Consider the following 12,313-nt stretch of genomic DNA (forward strand, 5'->3'; position numbering starts at 1 on the left):
ATATTAAGTGTGATTTACTTTAATTTACTTCAAGACTAATCTGTTCCTATACTTTTGCTGACCTAAAATAAACAAACAAACAAACAAACAAACAAATAAATAAATAAACTTAATTGCCATGTAGAACAGATAAACTCCAGTGATCAGTTACACCCAGAACTGACATTACCTAGCTTTATTAAACCTAAACATAGTAAGTATATGTGTGTCCTTATACTATATTTAACTTCATACAGTGTAAGTCACCCCCACCCGTTGAGCCACCTCCCCCATACCCCCATGGTGTACTTGGCCAGACCCTCTCAGTCCTTGGAAGAGCCGGGTCACATTACTCAGTCTGTTTCTGATCCACATCCCCTAAAGGATCCATATACAACCAAAGTCTACTACAGACACCTCCAAAGCACAGGTAAGGCCCTCCTTGCTCAGGTGGGTGTATTTTTAGGTGTATATATATTAAGAGAGAATCTCAGTCATCATCTGCTGTACTTGTGCTAAAGTAGGTATAGGAAAAATTACAGTCATAGACTGTAAGGCTTAAACATCATTAATCATATTTTCTGTTTTATCCTTGCTGCACTTTCTGTAACTTTGATAAATCTATTGCACCATTTTTTGCTTATGTGTATGAGGGTGGGGAAAGCATATTTAAAAAAAAAAAAAAAAAAAAACACCTTAATTTCTGCTTAGGCTTATTTGTTGTATTCCTTACTTTGAAATGGTTCCAGACATGAAATGATGATTCTCTGTCTTTTTTTTTGTTGTTGTTATTGTTTTGTTTTGTTTTTTTCATGCAACCATATTTTTCCAATTTCTGCTGGCTTGGCATCTTTGCTCTGTACAAATCTCAAGCAAAACATTCAAGGACTCTAAGATAGGAATATAATACAGGAAGAAAATACAGTAGCAGTGAGGAAATGATATATAGAGACGTAAATTTTCACTTCTCTTCACTGTATAATCACTTCATCTGTTTCACCAGCTTTATCTAATGTCCCTATTGTTATTTACAAGTCCCTTTGGCTACACTGTCTGGATCAGTCAGATTTACAGGGATTTTGAGTGACTGTAGGACAGAGTGTGTTTGAATAGTGTGTGTTGCACATGGGCATCACATTTAATGGCCCGAGGTTATTTAAGGGATGTGCTAAATTTGTCATTTAAACGCAATAAATTTCATATGCTGAACAGGGTGTATATCTACTGTGAATTGTTTCTGTCTTTGATACCGGAACATAGAATAAACTATATACATGTAACTGCTTCCTTTTCTGAACAGGACACAATGTCACAGCACTCATTAATGACAATAAGAGAAAGGAAAATGCAGGCGGCAGCCATTTGCAGAGAAATTCAAGGCACGGATGGTATGATCTTTATTTAGCTATTAACAAAAACAAATAAATCTAACCATTTAGACTTTTTAATGGGGCGGCTGTGGCTCAGTTGGTAGAGTGGGTTGTCCACTAGTTGTAGGGTTGGTGGTTCGATTCCCGGCCCACCTGACTCCACATGCCGAAGTGTTCTTGGGTAAGACACTGAACCCCAAGTTGCTCCCAATGGCAAGTTAGCACCTTGCATGGCAGCTCTGTTACCGTGTGTGTGTGTGTGTGTGTGTGTGTATGTGAATGAGACACAGTGTAAAGCGCTTTGGATAAAAGCACTATATAAGTTCGCCATTTAATGATATGTGTGTGGTTGATAATGACAATGTTACTGAACACTCTTATCTGTCACTGTGTTGTTTTCTCAACAATTTGCATATATTAAGTCCAGGTGGATACTAAACAGTGTTTATAGATAGTAGATACTAAACAGTGTCTTACAGAAAGTCACATGTGAAATTATTATGTTTCACACATTTTTCACATGTAGTTCACTTTCCACACTTTTTATTTTAGTGTTTTTTTTTGTGTGTGTATGTTGGGCATGTGGTTTGACTTATCAGATGTGATTTTCCTCACATGAATAATTTTTTTTTTCACATGTGATCATGTGTTCATATTGTTCACATGTGTGCTCTTAGGGTACAAATGTACTTTTGTGTGTATTTCACATTACAATCACATGATAATAATCATATGTGAAAAGTAATATGATGCGTAAATAGTGATTAGAATATTTAAGCCTATCAGTTTGGATTATATACTAAATGAGCTATATACATTCCAGTAATATTTCTTATATATTTTTTATGTAATTCTACATTATAGCGCAATGTATTTGTACATTTGTACCTAAAGACTCTTACAGTAGCCGGCGTCATACTCACTCTTCACAGACAGCCGGCCCACCATTTCGTAAGGTTTATTTTTATAATTCACCCTCGGCCACTCCCTGGCTGGGCTGTAAATAATCCAATGAGATGTTTTTACATCTGAAAGTAACTAATACTTTTGTAGTTGTCCATAGGAAGCACTATTTCTGGTCATGGAAAACTGGCAGCTGAGCGAATAAAGATTCTTTCCAGCTGTGGAAATATGATAATTGTGTATATTTCACAATAATTGGTAGATCTATAACACCTCCGTAATTAGCCACTGTTAAAGTGTTCAGTAAGAACTGGACAAATGAGACCAGGGCCTAAAAAAAATCCTCTGTGGGAAACCGAGTGGTAGATCTGTAGTCAAAGGAGTCATGAGTGAGTAAATGATTAAGGTACAAATGTAGTTTACATTTTAACCATCATGGATAAAAATTAAGGTCTAGGTGAACTATTAATTTATACAAATTGATTAGTTATAGATATATATTCTATATCAAGAAATGTACACTGCAAATTAATCGTATATCAAACTCAAATTGGTATATACTAATTTCTCCTACAGTGCATAAATAATACAAATAGGCTAATGCCTTTCATAGGTTTACACCACATATTGACCGTTCTGTTAAATAAAATGTATCATGTGCAAAATCTGAATCATTTTGAGTAGTTTTAAGAAACTTTAAGAATTTATTTTATTTATATACACTATATGGCCAAAAGTTTGTGGACACCTGAACATCACACTCATGTGTGCTTGTTGAATGTCCCATGACATTTGAGTTTTTCCACTCAATTTTGGCAAACCATGCCTTCATGAAGCTGACTTTCTGCACAGGGGCATTGTCATGCTGGAATATATTTGGGCCCCTTAGTTCCAGTGAAGGGAAATCTTAATCCTACAGATTAATCCATACATTATAGACAATTGTGTGCTTCCTACTTTGTGGCAACAGATTGAGGAAAGCCCACATATGGTTGCAATAGTCAGGTGTTGACATACTTTTGGCCATAAATTGGCCAAATTTAAAATTATTACGCTTATATGTTAGTGACTGGTCAAGTATAAATGAAATGCATATATTAATGTGTTTAATGTCATGTAAGCCAGGGTATCGATCAAAATCAGTGTGTTTTTGTGAGATCGTTGTAGAAACCAGGCCCAGTTTGGAATTGCGTCAGTGTCTTGAATATAGTGATAACTGGCAATTTAAAATTATTCACTAATTATGCATTTTTACAGAATCTGCACACCTAACATATGATTTGCTGACTCCTACAGGGTCAGAGATGGATCTGGGCCGAAAGATGAACACGCCTAAGGAAATCATGCTGGAAGAACTCTCCTTAGCTTCCAACAGGGGATCTCGACTCTTCAAGATGCGCCAGAAACGCTCAGAGAAATACACATTTGAGAACATTCAGAATGCATCTATTTATATGAATGTAAGTATGACTAGTTTGTTGGAGAGTAAGAGGAGTTCAACAGTCTGTAAATAGATCAATACAATCCATTTATTTAAGCAATAGAATATATGAGAGTTAAGGCGTTGCTATGAACAGCATCACAGATAGCATTTGGTCACAGACACAAGCTACAGGTGAGTCAGTAGTGTTGAATTATGGTATTAAAATGGAAATAATTATAACATATACATATAGCATATACAATACTGTGCAATAGTCTTAGGCACATGCAAAGAAATCTTGTTGAGCAAAGATGCCTTCAAACAGGATGAAATGAAATGTTTCTACATAAAAAATACTATATAGAGCAGTAAATAGAAATAAATGAAACATTCAATATTTGGTCTGTTGACCATTTGCTTTAAAAAAATATATTAGTAGCGCAGGTACAATTTGTGCAGTTTTATAAGGAAATTAGATGGTAAGTTTTATTAAGCATCTTGCAGAACCAGTCACAGTTCTTCTGGAGACTTTGACTGTCGCACTTGCTTCTTATTTTTGCAGCAAAACCCAGCAGGTCATGGAAAAAACCATAGGTTTTTTCAGGTGATCTCTTACATAATATGTGTCACGTATCGTGACGGAACAGAGATAGGACGGATGCAAGTGCAGTATGAACAGTTGTTTATTTAAGAGAGCCAGGCAGACAAATCCAAAACGTAATCCAAAACGTAATCCACAAACATGCAAGAGGTCAGGCGATTGGCAGACAGGCATACACGGGGCAAGGCTGGGATCTAGGTCGTGGTCACGGAAAACAGGGTCGATAAACAAAACGAGAAACGAACTATGACGAGGAACTGGAAGCGGATAATCCAGCGTGAACTAACTCTAAACATGGAACGTGACTATGACTACTATACGAACTAAACTAACTCTATGATAATCTTCCGAGTTGTGTGCTGGGAGGCGCGCGGTATATAAGCGGACATGATCAGCGTCTAAACCGCTAGCAGCTGAGAGCAATACAGACACACGTGAAATCCCAGCCAATGACAGAACAGGGAGGAGACATGACAAACAAACAAAACACACGTGTCCAGATGTCACTACGGTCAACAATGGAATAGCAGGTGCTCGCGCATTCGCGTTTAGAGCACGCTGCTTCAAGGGGGAATCGTGACAATATGCTGCTTTCTTTGTTCTGTAACATTGTTATTTAACATTTAATTTTGTGCTGGAAAATTAATGTTTGGAAATCTAAAATGTTTTTTGTACTGACTTAATGTAGAAGTCATAAAATTAAAATCTATGACAAAGTTTGTATTTAAAAATAATAGGGTGCCTAAGACCTTTGCACAGTATTGTACTTTTTTCTTTTTAATCCCTACCATTTTTTCTGCCAAAAGAATATGCTTTTTTAAAATTTATTATCTAAAATATTAAGATAATGGCAATGATTTGATTGAGATGATACACAGATGACACACAAAATAGTTTTTCACCTGGAAATCTGTGGAGTTTTTTTTTTTTTTTTTTTAAACTAGTAGCGTGTGTATCACATTGACCACTCTCTCTACCAATCTAAGCTCTCTACTATAATGTTCTTTACAATGCTTTGGGGAAAGTCAATCAAAATATTAGGTATGCATCATGTATTCTAAGCATTTGAGATTCATCTGTTATCACTTTAACATATTACCTTTCAATAACTATCCTCTCATTGTTTTCCTCTCTTTAATGCTCCTCTTATTTATCATTCTTGCAGGATGATTTGATTCCTCCTACACAAAGTATTGAAACCACAGATATGAAAACTGAAGTTAATTGTGTAGGAGTTGACCAAGCATCAAAAACTCTTCCAAATACACCTGACCAACATACCATGCCCAATCCTGCCAGTATAGCCCCAGGTTAGTGCTCATACAAATGCACAGTCTTTACCACTGCTAGAACACTATTCAGACCAACATGAAGCCAGTCAAATGTCCTTATAATAAATTTAATATCACTGGATTTGAGTTGGGAGTTATTTCTGCTACACACTTCACTGTTAGTATTCCTCTGTAATAGCCCTGAGCCTCTCCAGGAAGTTTGTCAGGCATTTCCTGTATCTTCTAGGTTCTGGCCCATTGCAGCAGTTGTCCATGATTTTATCTTTTTATATCCACACACTGATCTGGCTTACTGAGCCTACACTTTTGACTATACTTATTGGCTTTACTGTACTCTAACGTGCAGTACTGTCAAATGCTGTAAATGTAAATGTACAATGGCATAATGTAACAATATAAAGTTAAATCTGTCCTGTTGTTCAGGAAATCATTCTGTATGTTCAAGAATATTCTTAATCTAAAGTTGAGGCTATGTTTGAGTAAATACAAGTCCAGGACACAACAAGGCATAAAAACAAGCATTGCTACACCTGATACATATTGTGTGAAACCATTATTTCTTTTTAACCCCTTGCAGTCACTGTAAATTTCCATAGAATATACTATTAATATCCAGCACTGTGAATATTAGTGCTGAAAAATCTCAGCTGCCCATAACCTTTCTTGCTGGCCTTGAATCTGATCAGGCCTCCTTGGGCCTGCTAAACTAAGCAAGGATAGTCATAAGTGACAAATCACCCATGTTACATAACCTCTGTTTTGGGTTTGCTGGACACACTTGAGGGATGCTCATCTAGATGGACTTTTGTTTCTTCTTTTTCTTTTTTAAAGATTCTGCTTATTGTATATATATATATATATATATACGTATATATATATATATATATATATATATATATATATATATATATATATATATATATACACACACACACACACACAAACACACATTATATTGAGTCTATGACAAGGATTTTTTTTTTCCAGAAAATGGAGGTCCTTCCTAAGCCAGAAGTTAATCTTCTACACTTCTGTCTCTGCATACATCCGTAGAGAAACTTCATCTTAGGTCTGGGCCGTCAGTATAGCCAATGCTGCTAAGAAAACAGTTTTAAAACAAGTAGATCACAGCATGGACATCACAATTTACAAAACTGTAACAACTGCCTTGGAAGAAAAAGAAGGCATTGGCTTTCAAGAACTGCACACAATTAGCTAAAGCTAAGTCAGCTTGACCAATTTTAATCCTAGTTAGTGTGTCTGTGTGCCGTTACACAGCAAGGCAAGTGGCTGCTTGTCACTGTAAATCAGAAGCTAGAAATGCTATCAACCACTAAGCAAAGAAGATTGACTTTCTCTCTGAAACTCATAGCTCCTGATGAGTGGCTGTGTGTAAAGTGTCCAAATGTATACTACCTAGTTATTTTAATGGTTAATCAGTTATTTAAAGGCTTTATCCAGCTCTTAACATCTGCTTAAGGTGAATTATTTTGGCTGTATTTATTTATGGACACGGAAGGGGGGAAAATCCTGATAATTAAGCCTTTCATTTCACTTCAAATGTTCAGAATGAAATGAGATTACTTCTACTACCACATTTTTTAGGAACTAAATAAAATAATTGTGTTATAATATTTAATATTACTATATACAGATAATATATTATTATTATTATTATTATTATTATTATTATTATTATTATTATTATTATTGATATATAGACATCCTATAACACTATATTTCCAAAAAGTATTTTCTGATGTCCTAGAAGGTTCTAAGGGCTCCCCATCAGACAAGTGAATCATAAAAATAAATTATTTTGATTTATATTTTGATTTAATTTAAATTTTGGTCTGGTTTACTAACAGCATATTTTTTTAACAATTGATGCTGATTTTAAGGAATGGTATGCGAATGCATTTTATTTCTAGCTATGATACTTTGACATAAAAAAAGATTTTAGTTCAAATAATAAGCAAACATTAGGGAATGTTTCCACAGAAAATATTCCATAAAGAAGCCTGACGGTATGGTGCATTATTTTCTCATGAAGGCTTTGCAGGTAACATGTCTTCCTGATCTGTGTCTGTCTCTCTGTGTGGGCAGTTCAGGATCATTTCTCACCTTTGATGTGTATTCTTTAGGTTATGGCGGTCCCTTGAAGGATGTTCCAACAGAGAAATTCAACCGCACAGCTATTCCCAAATCCTACCACTCTCCTTGGGATCAGGCTCTCAGCAGTGATCCCTCTCTAGCAGACATGGTGTATTTACAAATGCCTGAATCTGAGCCCACACCTCAAATGCCACAGTACAAGAGCTTTAATCGGTGAGCATTGTTCTTCATAAAGACAGCCTATTACTCATCTGTCTATCTTATTAAATGCAGGTTTTTTTCAGCACTCCTTAGGGATATGGCAGAATCCAGGAATGTTACTTTATAGGGGAACAATTATGTTTTCCAAGCCAAAAGGTGCAACATGGAAATATTTGAACCTTTTCCTAAAACAATTTTTAGCACTTAAAGATTGACTGGGTAGAATAAAATGTTCCACCACAAATTTATTCAAGCTTGCACTTGACAAAAGTGGAATTTTTTTTTGTTTTGTTTTGTTTTTTTTATAGCAGATGTATCTTCAGGCAGTAATTTCCTTTAGTCATATTAGTTTCAGGAGCATTCACATCTAACCTGCTCTCTAATGCCTAGGGTGGCAACTCCATTTGGTGGCTTTGGAAATGCTCCTAAAGCCCCAGTCAAGTCAGTTGAAGTGAATGTTCTCCCAAGCGCCTTCAGTCTTCCACCTCCAGAAAATGTGGCTGGCCCTTTGCCCTCGCGACCCTCCTTCAACAGGACAGCTCTAGGCTGGGTGACTGATGGTGCCCCTCTGCTCCTTGCATCTGCCACCCTGGAGCCTAAGTCATCCAGGTTGCCTATGTTTATCCCTGAATCTGATGAACTTTGAATTTTATTTGCATTGCTAATGTGATAAATCGGAAGCTTTGCACACTATCTAATTTAGGTTGCATATTCAGGTTACATTAAATTATATGTACAGTGCTGTGAAAAAGTATTTGATTTCTTCTGTTTTTGTGTGTATTTCATAATAAATAGTTTTTGATCATCAAATGAAATACAACATAAGACAAAGGTAACCTGAGTAAACACAGAATACAGTTATTTTTTTAAGCAAAAAAAGTTATCCAACACCTATCACCCATGTGAAAAACTAACTGCCCACTTAAACTTTGGTTGTGCCACATTTATTGGAACCAAATGCTTCCGATAACTGGACATCAGTCTTTCACTTACATCTTGGACTAGGACTTATTCCTATGCTTTATTCCGATCATTGTCTTGCTGCATAATCCAGTTGCGTTTGAGTTTCAACTTATGGACTGAAGACATTCTCCTTTAAGATTTTCTGGTAGAAAGCAGAATTCATGTTTCCACTCAATTATTGCAAGTTTATCTTTGTTTTAATTTCTGAAACAATTTAGTATGAGATATACACAAAAACAGAAGAAATGGATGTAAGAGTTTTCCTTTCTAGGTACAGACTTACAAATATTTGTTTAATTACAATGCCATTTGAAGCTGCTACTACCTATTATAACTATTCACCTGTAAGCACTGGAAAAGTCTCAAATTTCACATTTGATTATGTGTGTAATATTTGATCACATTAAAAACATGTGAAAGTACATTACAAACACCTTATGTCCAATTAGCACATGGGAACTCAAGTAAACACATGTATCACCATGTAAATAATATGTGACGTGTGTCAAAAATAAAACCAAATTAACATGTGAGAGTAAATTAATCATTTGTATATGTAAAGGAAGTCTCTGCGAAACTGGACAGTTGAAGACCAGGAGATGTTTATTTTTTTCTTCTAGTCTTCAACGGATCAGTGTCCATGAGCGTGTGTCCTTAATAGCCTCAGATTCTTGTTAATGGTTGACAGGAGTGGAACCCAATCTAGTCATCTGCTGCTGTAGGCCATCCACCTCAAGGTTAAATGTGTTGTGCATGCTGAGGTGCTTTTCTGCTCACCATGGTTGTAAAGAGCGATTATTTGAGATACTATGTCTTTCCTGGCAGCTTTAAACAGTCTGGCCATTTTCCTCTCTCATCAAAAAGGCGTTTCTCAGACCTGTCACTCAATCAATGTTTTTTGTTTTTCGCACTATTCTCTGTAAATTTGGAGACTGTTGTGTGTGAAAATCCCAGAAGATCAGCAGTTTCTGAAATACTCAAAGCAGCTCTTCTGGTACCAACAACCTTGCCACGAACAAAGTCAGTGAGACCACATTTTTCCCATTCTGATGTATGATGTGAACATTAACTGAAGCTGACCTGAAACTGACCTGTATCTGCATGATTTTTATGTATTGAGATGCTGCCACATGAGATATATATATATATATATATATATGAACAAATAATAAAATAAATAATAAAACACAAGGAATTCATTAGAATTTACAAACATTAACTGAAAAGATTCAGCATTAAGGATTGTTTCTGAAATTTGTGTCTAACATATGTGATGGTTTGCTGTATTGTAATCACAGCAAATGAATGGCTTGAACACCTGCAGATGAATCGCTTGTTATGAACAACTCAGACTGCTCAAGTTAGTTGCACTGTATGTTTAAGTCAGCATGTGTGTCAAGGTTACAATCTCCAGATCTGACAAATCATATCTGTTTTACTGCAAAGATGGGATAAGTGACAGGTCTCTTGCCTTTTGGCTACATTGCTGTCTCTTGCATTCAGTCAGGCTGACAGTGATGGGTTCAGTGCATGTCCGTCACAGCTCACTGTACCTCATACTACACTGTAGCAGGTCAGTTTTTTCCTGGGAGATTAAAGCCGATTTAGACGTGTTTGAATGTGTTCATGAATTTTCTTAAGTCAGTTTGTGAAAACATAGCTTCTTCATATAATTTACATTTTTAAAGTAATTCTTCTTGTGTTTTGACAGTAATACCAGTTTAACTTAGGAGTAACACCAGCACAAGAGCTACTTTTTGCTTTATACAGTGCCCTCCACTAATATTGGCACCCTTGGTAAATATGAGCAAAGAAGGCTGTGAAAAATTGTCCTTATTGTTTAACCTTTTGATCTTTTGTTTAAAAAAAATCACAAAAATACTCTGCTCTCATGGATACCAAACAATTGCAAACAAAACACAGATTTATCAAAAATAATATTTGTTAAATATAGGTGTGCAACAAGCATTGGTACCTTTTTAGTCCATACTTTGTTCTACCTCCCTTTGCCAAGATAACAACTCTGAGTCTTCTCCTATAATGCCCGATGAGGTTGGAGAATACATGGCAAGGGATCTGAGACCATTCCTCCATACAGAATCTCTCCAGATCCTTCAAATTTCCAGGTCCACGCTGGTGGACTCTCCTCTTCAGTTCACCACAGGGGTTTTCTATGGTTTCAAGTCAGGGGACTGGGATGGCCATGGCAGGACCTTGATTTTGTCAGTAAAACATTTTTTTGTTGATTTTGATGTATGTTTTGGATAATTGTCCTGCTGGAAGATCCAACCACGGGCCATTTTAAGCTTTCTGGCAGAGGAAGTCAGGTTTTCATTTATTATCTGTTGATATTTCATAGAGTCCATGATGCCATGTATGCTAACAAAATGTCCAGGTCCTCTGGCAGAAAAACAGCCCCAAAACATTAAAGAGACACCACCATATTTAACTGTGGGCATGAGGTACTTTTCCATATGGCTACCTCTCTGTGTGCGCCAAAACCACCTCTGGTGTTTATTGTCAAAAAGCTCTATTTTGGTTTCATCTGGCCATAGAACCCGATCACATTTGAAGTTCCAGTAGTTTCTGGCAAACTGAAGATGCTTGAGTTTGTTCTTGGATGAGAGTAGAGGCTTTTTTCTTGAAACCCTTCCAAACAGCTTGTGGTGATGTAGGTGACTTCGGATTGTAGTTTTGGAGACTTTCTGACCCCAAGACGCAACTTACTTCGGCAATTCTCTAGCTGTGATCCTTGGAGATTTTTTAAGCCACTCAAACCATCCTCTTCACAGTGAGGTGAGACAATATAGACACATGTCCAATTCCAGGTTGATTCATAACATTTCCAGTTGAATGGAACTTCTTAAGTATTGCCCTGATGGTGAAAATGGGCAATTTCAATGTTTACGCTATTTACTTATAGCCACTTCCCATTTTGTGAAGCTCAACAACCTTTTGCTGCATATCACAGCTATACTCCTTGGTCTTACATTGTTATGAATGACTAAGGGAATTTGGCCTATATGTACCTCATATTTATACCCCTGTGGAACAGGAAGTCATGGTTGAACAATTTCTTGTTCCTAGTCACCCAGGTGTAGTAAAAAAAAAAGTCAAATATCATTGGGAATATACTTCAAATATATTTTTCTCATATGAATTCATAGGGGTGCCAATAATTGTTGCACACCTATATTTAACAAAGATTTTTTTTATGAACCTGTGTTGTGTTTGCAATTGTTTGATACCCCTGAGAGCAGAGTATTTTTGTGAATTTTTTAAACAAAAGATCAAAAGGTTAAACAATAAAGAATTTTTTTCACAGCTTTCTTTGCTCATATTTACCAAGGGTGCCAATATTAGTGGAGGGCACTGTAAGTAAAAGGGCCAACACGGCATATTTCCTCTTAAGCTGATTTTGCCTTCCAATTTTGATATTTTGTCTGTGTTAATATAAATTCAAGTA

At 36.2% G+C, this 12,313-nt stretch overlaps 1 protein-coding gene across 2 annotated transcripts; it reads left to right on the forward strand.

Annotated features, from left to right (window-relative positions):
- The first annotated feature begins 320 nt into the window (after positions 1 to 320).
- On the forward strand, positions 321 to 9,377 carry myoz2a (myozenin 2a). Of its 2 annotated transcripts, none has more exons than XM_053629000.1 (6): positions 321 to 409; positions 1,280 to 1,367; positions 3,549 to 3,712; positions 5,442 to 5,586; positions 7,713 to 7,896; positions 8,275 to 9,377. In XM_053629000.1, the coding sequence occupies exons 2-6, from the start codon at positions 1,286 to 1,288 to the stop codon at positions 8,528 to 8,530; spliced, it is 831 nt and encodes a 276-aa protein (XP_053484975.1). In that variant the 5' UTR covers positions 321 to 409; positions 1,280 to 1,285; the 3' UTR covers positions 8,531 to 9,377. The 2 variants fall into 2 exon arrangements, with proteins under 2 accessions (XP_053484975.1, XP_053484976.1); XM_053629001.1 differs by having other exon boundaries at positions 1,280 to 1,358.
- Positions 9,378 to 12,313: the final 2,936 nt, after the last annotated feature.

This window comes from Ictalurus furcatus, chromosome 7 (genome assembly GCF_023375685.1).
Source record: "Ictalurus furcatus strain D&B chromosome 7, Billie_1.0, whole genome shotgun sequence".
NCBI classification, from domain to species: domain Eukaryota; kingdom Metazoa; phylum Chordata; class Actinopteri; order Siluriformes; family Ictaluridae; genus Ictalurus; species Ictalurus furcatus.

Bases quoted from the DNA above. Each gene is read 5' to 3' on its own strand.
- myoz2a (XM_053629000.1), top strand. From the start codon at position 1,286: ATGTCACAGCACTCATTAATGACAATAAGAGAAAGGAAAATGCAGGCG. The intron at 1,368-3,548 runs GTATGATCTTTA...TGACTCCTACAG, and splicing joins AGAAATTCAAGGCACGGATG to GGTCAGAGATGGATCTGGGC. The intron at 7,897-8,274 runs GTGAGCATTGTT...TCTAATGCCTAG, and splicing joins CAGTACAAGAGCTTTAATCG to GGTGGCAACTCCATTTGGTG.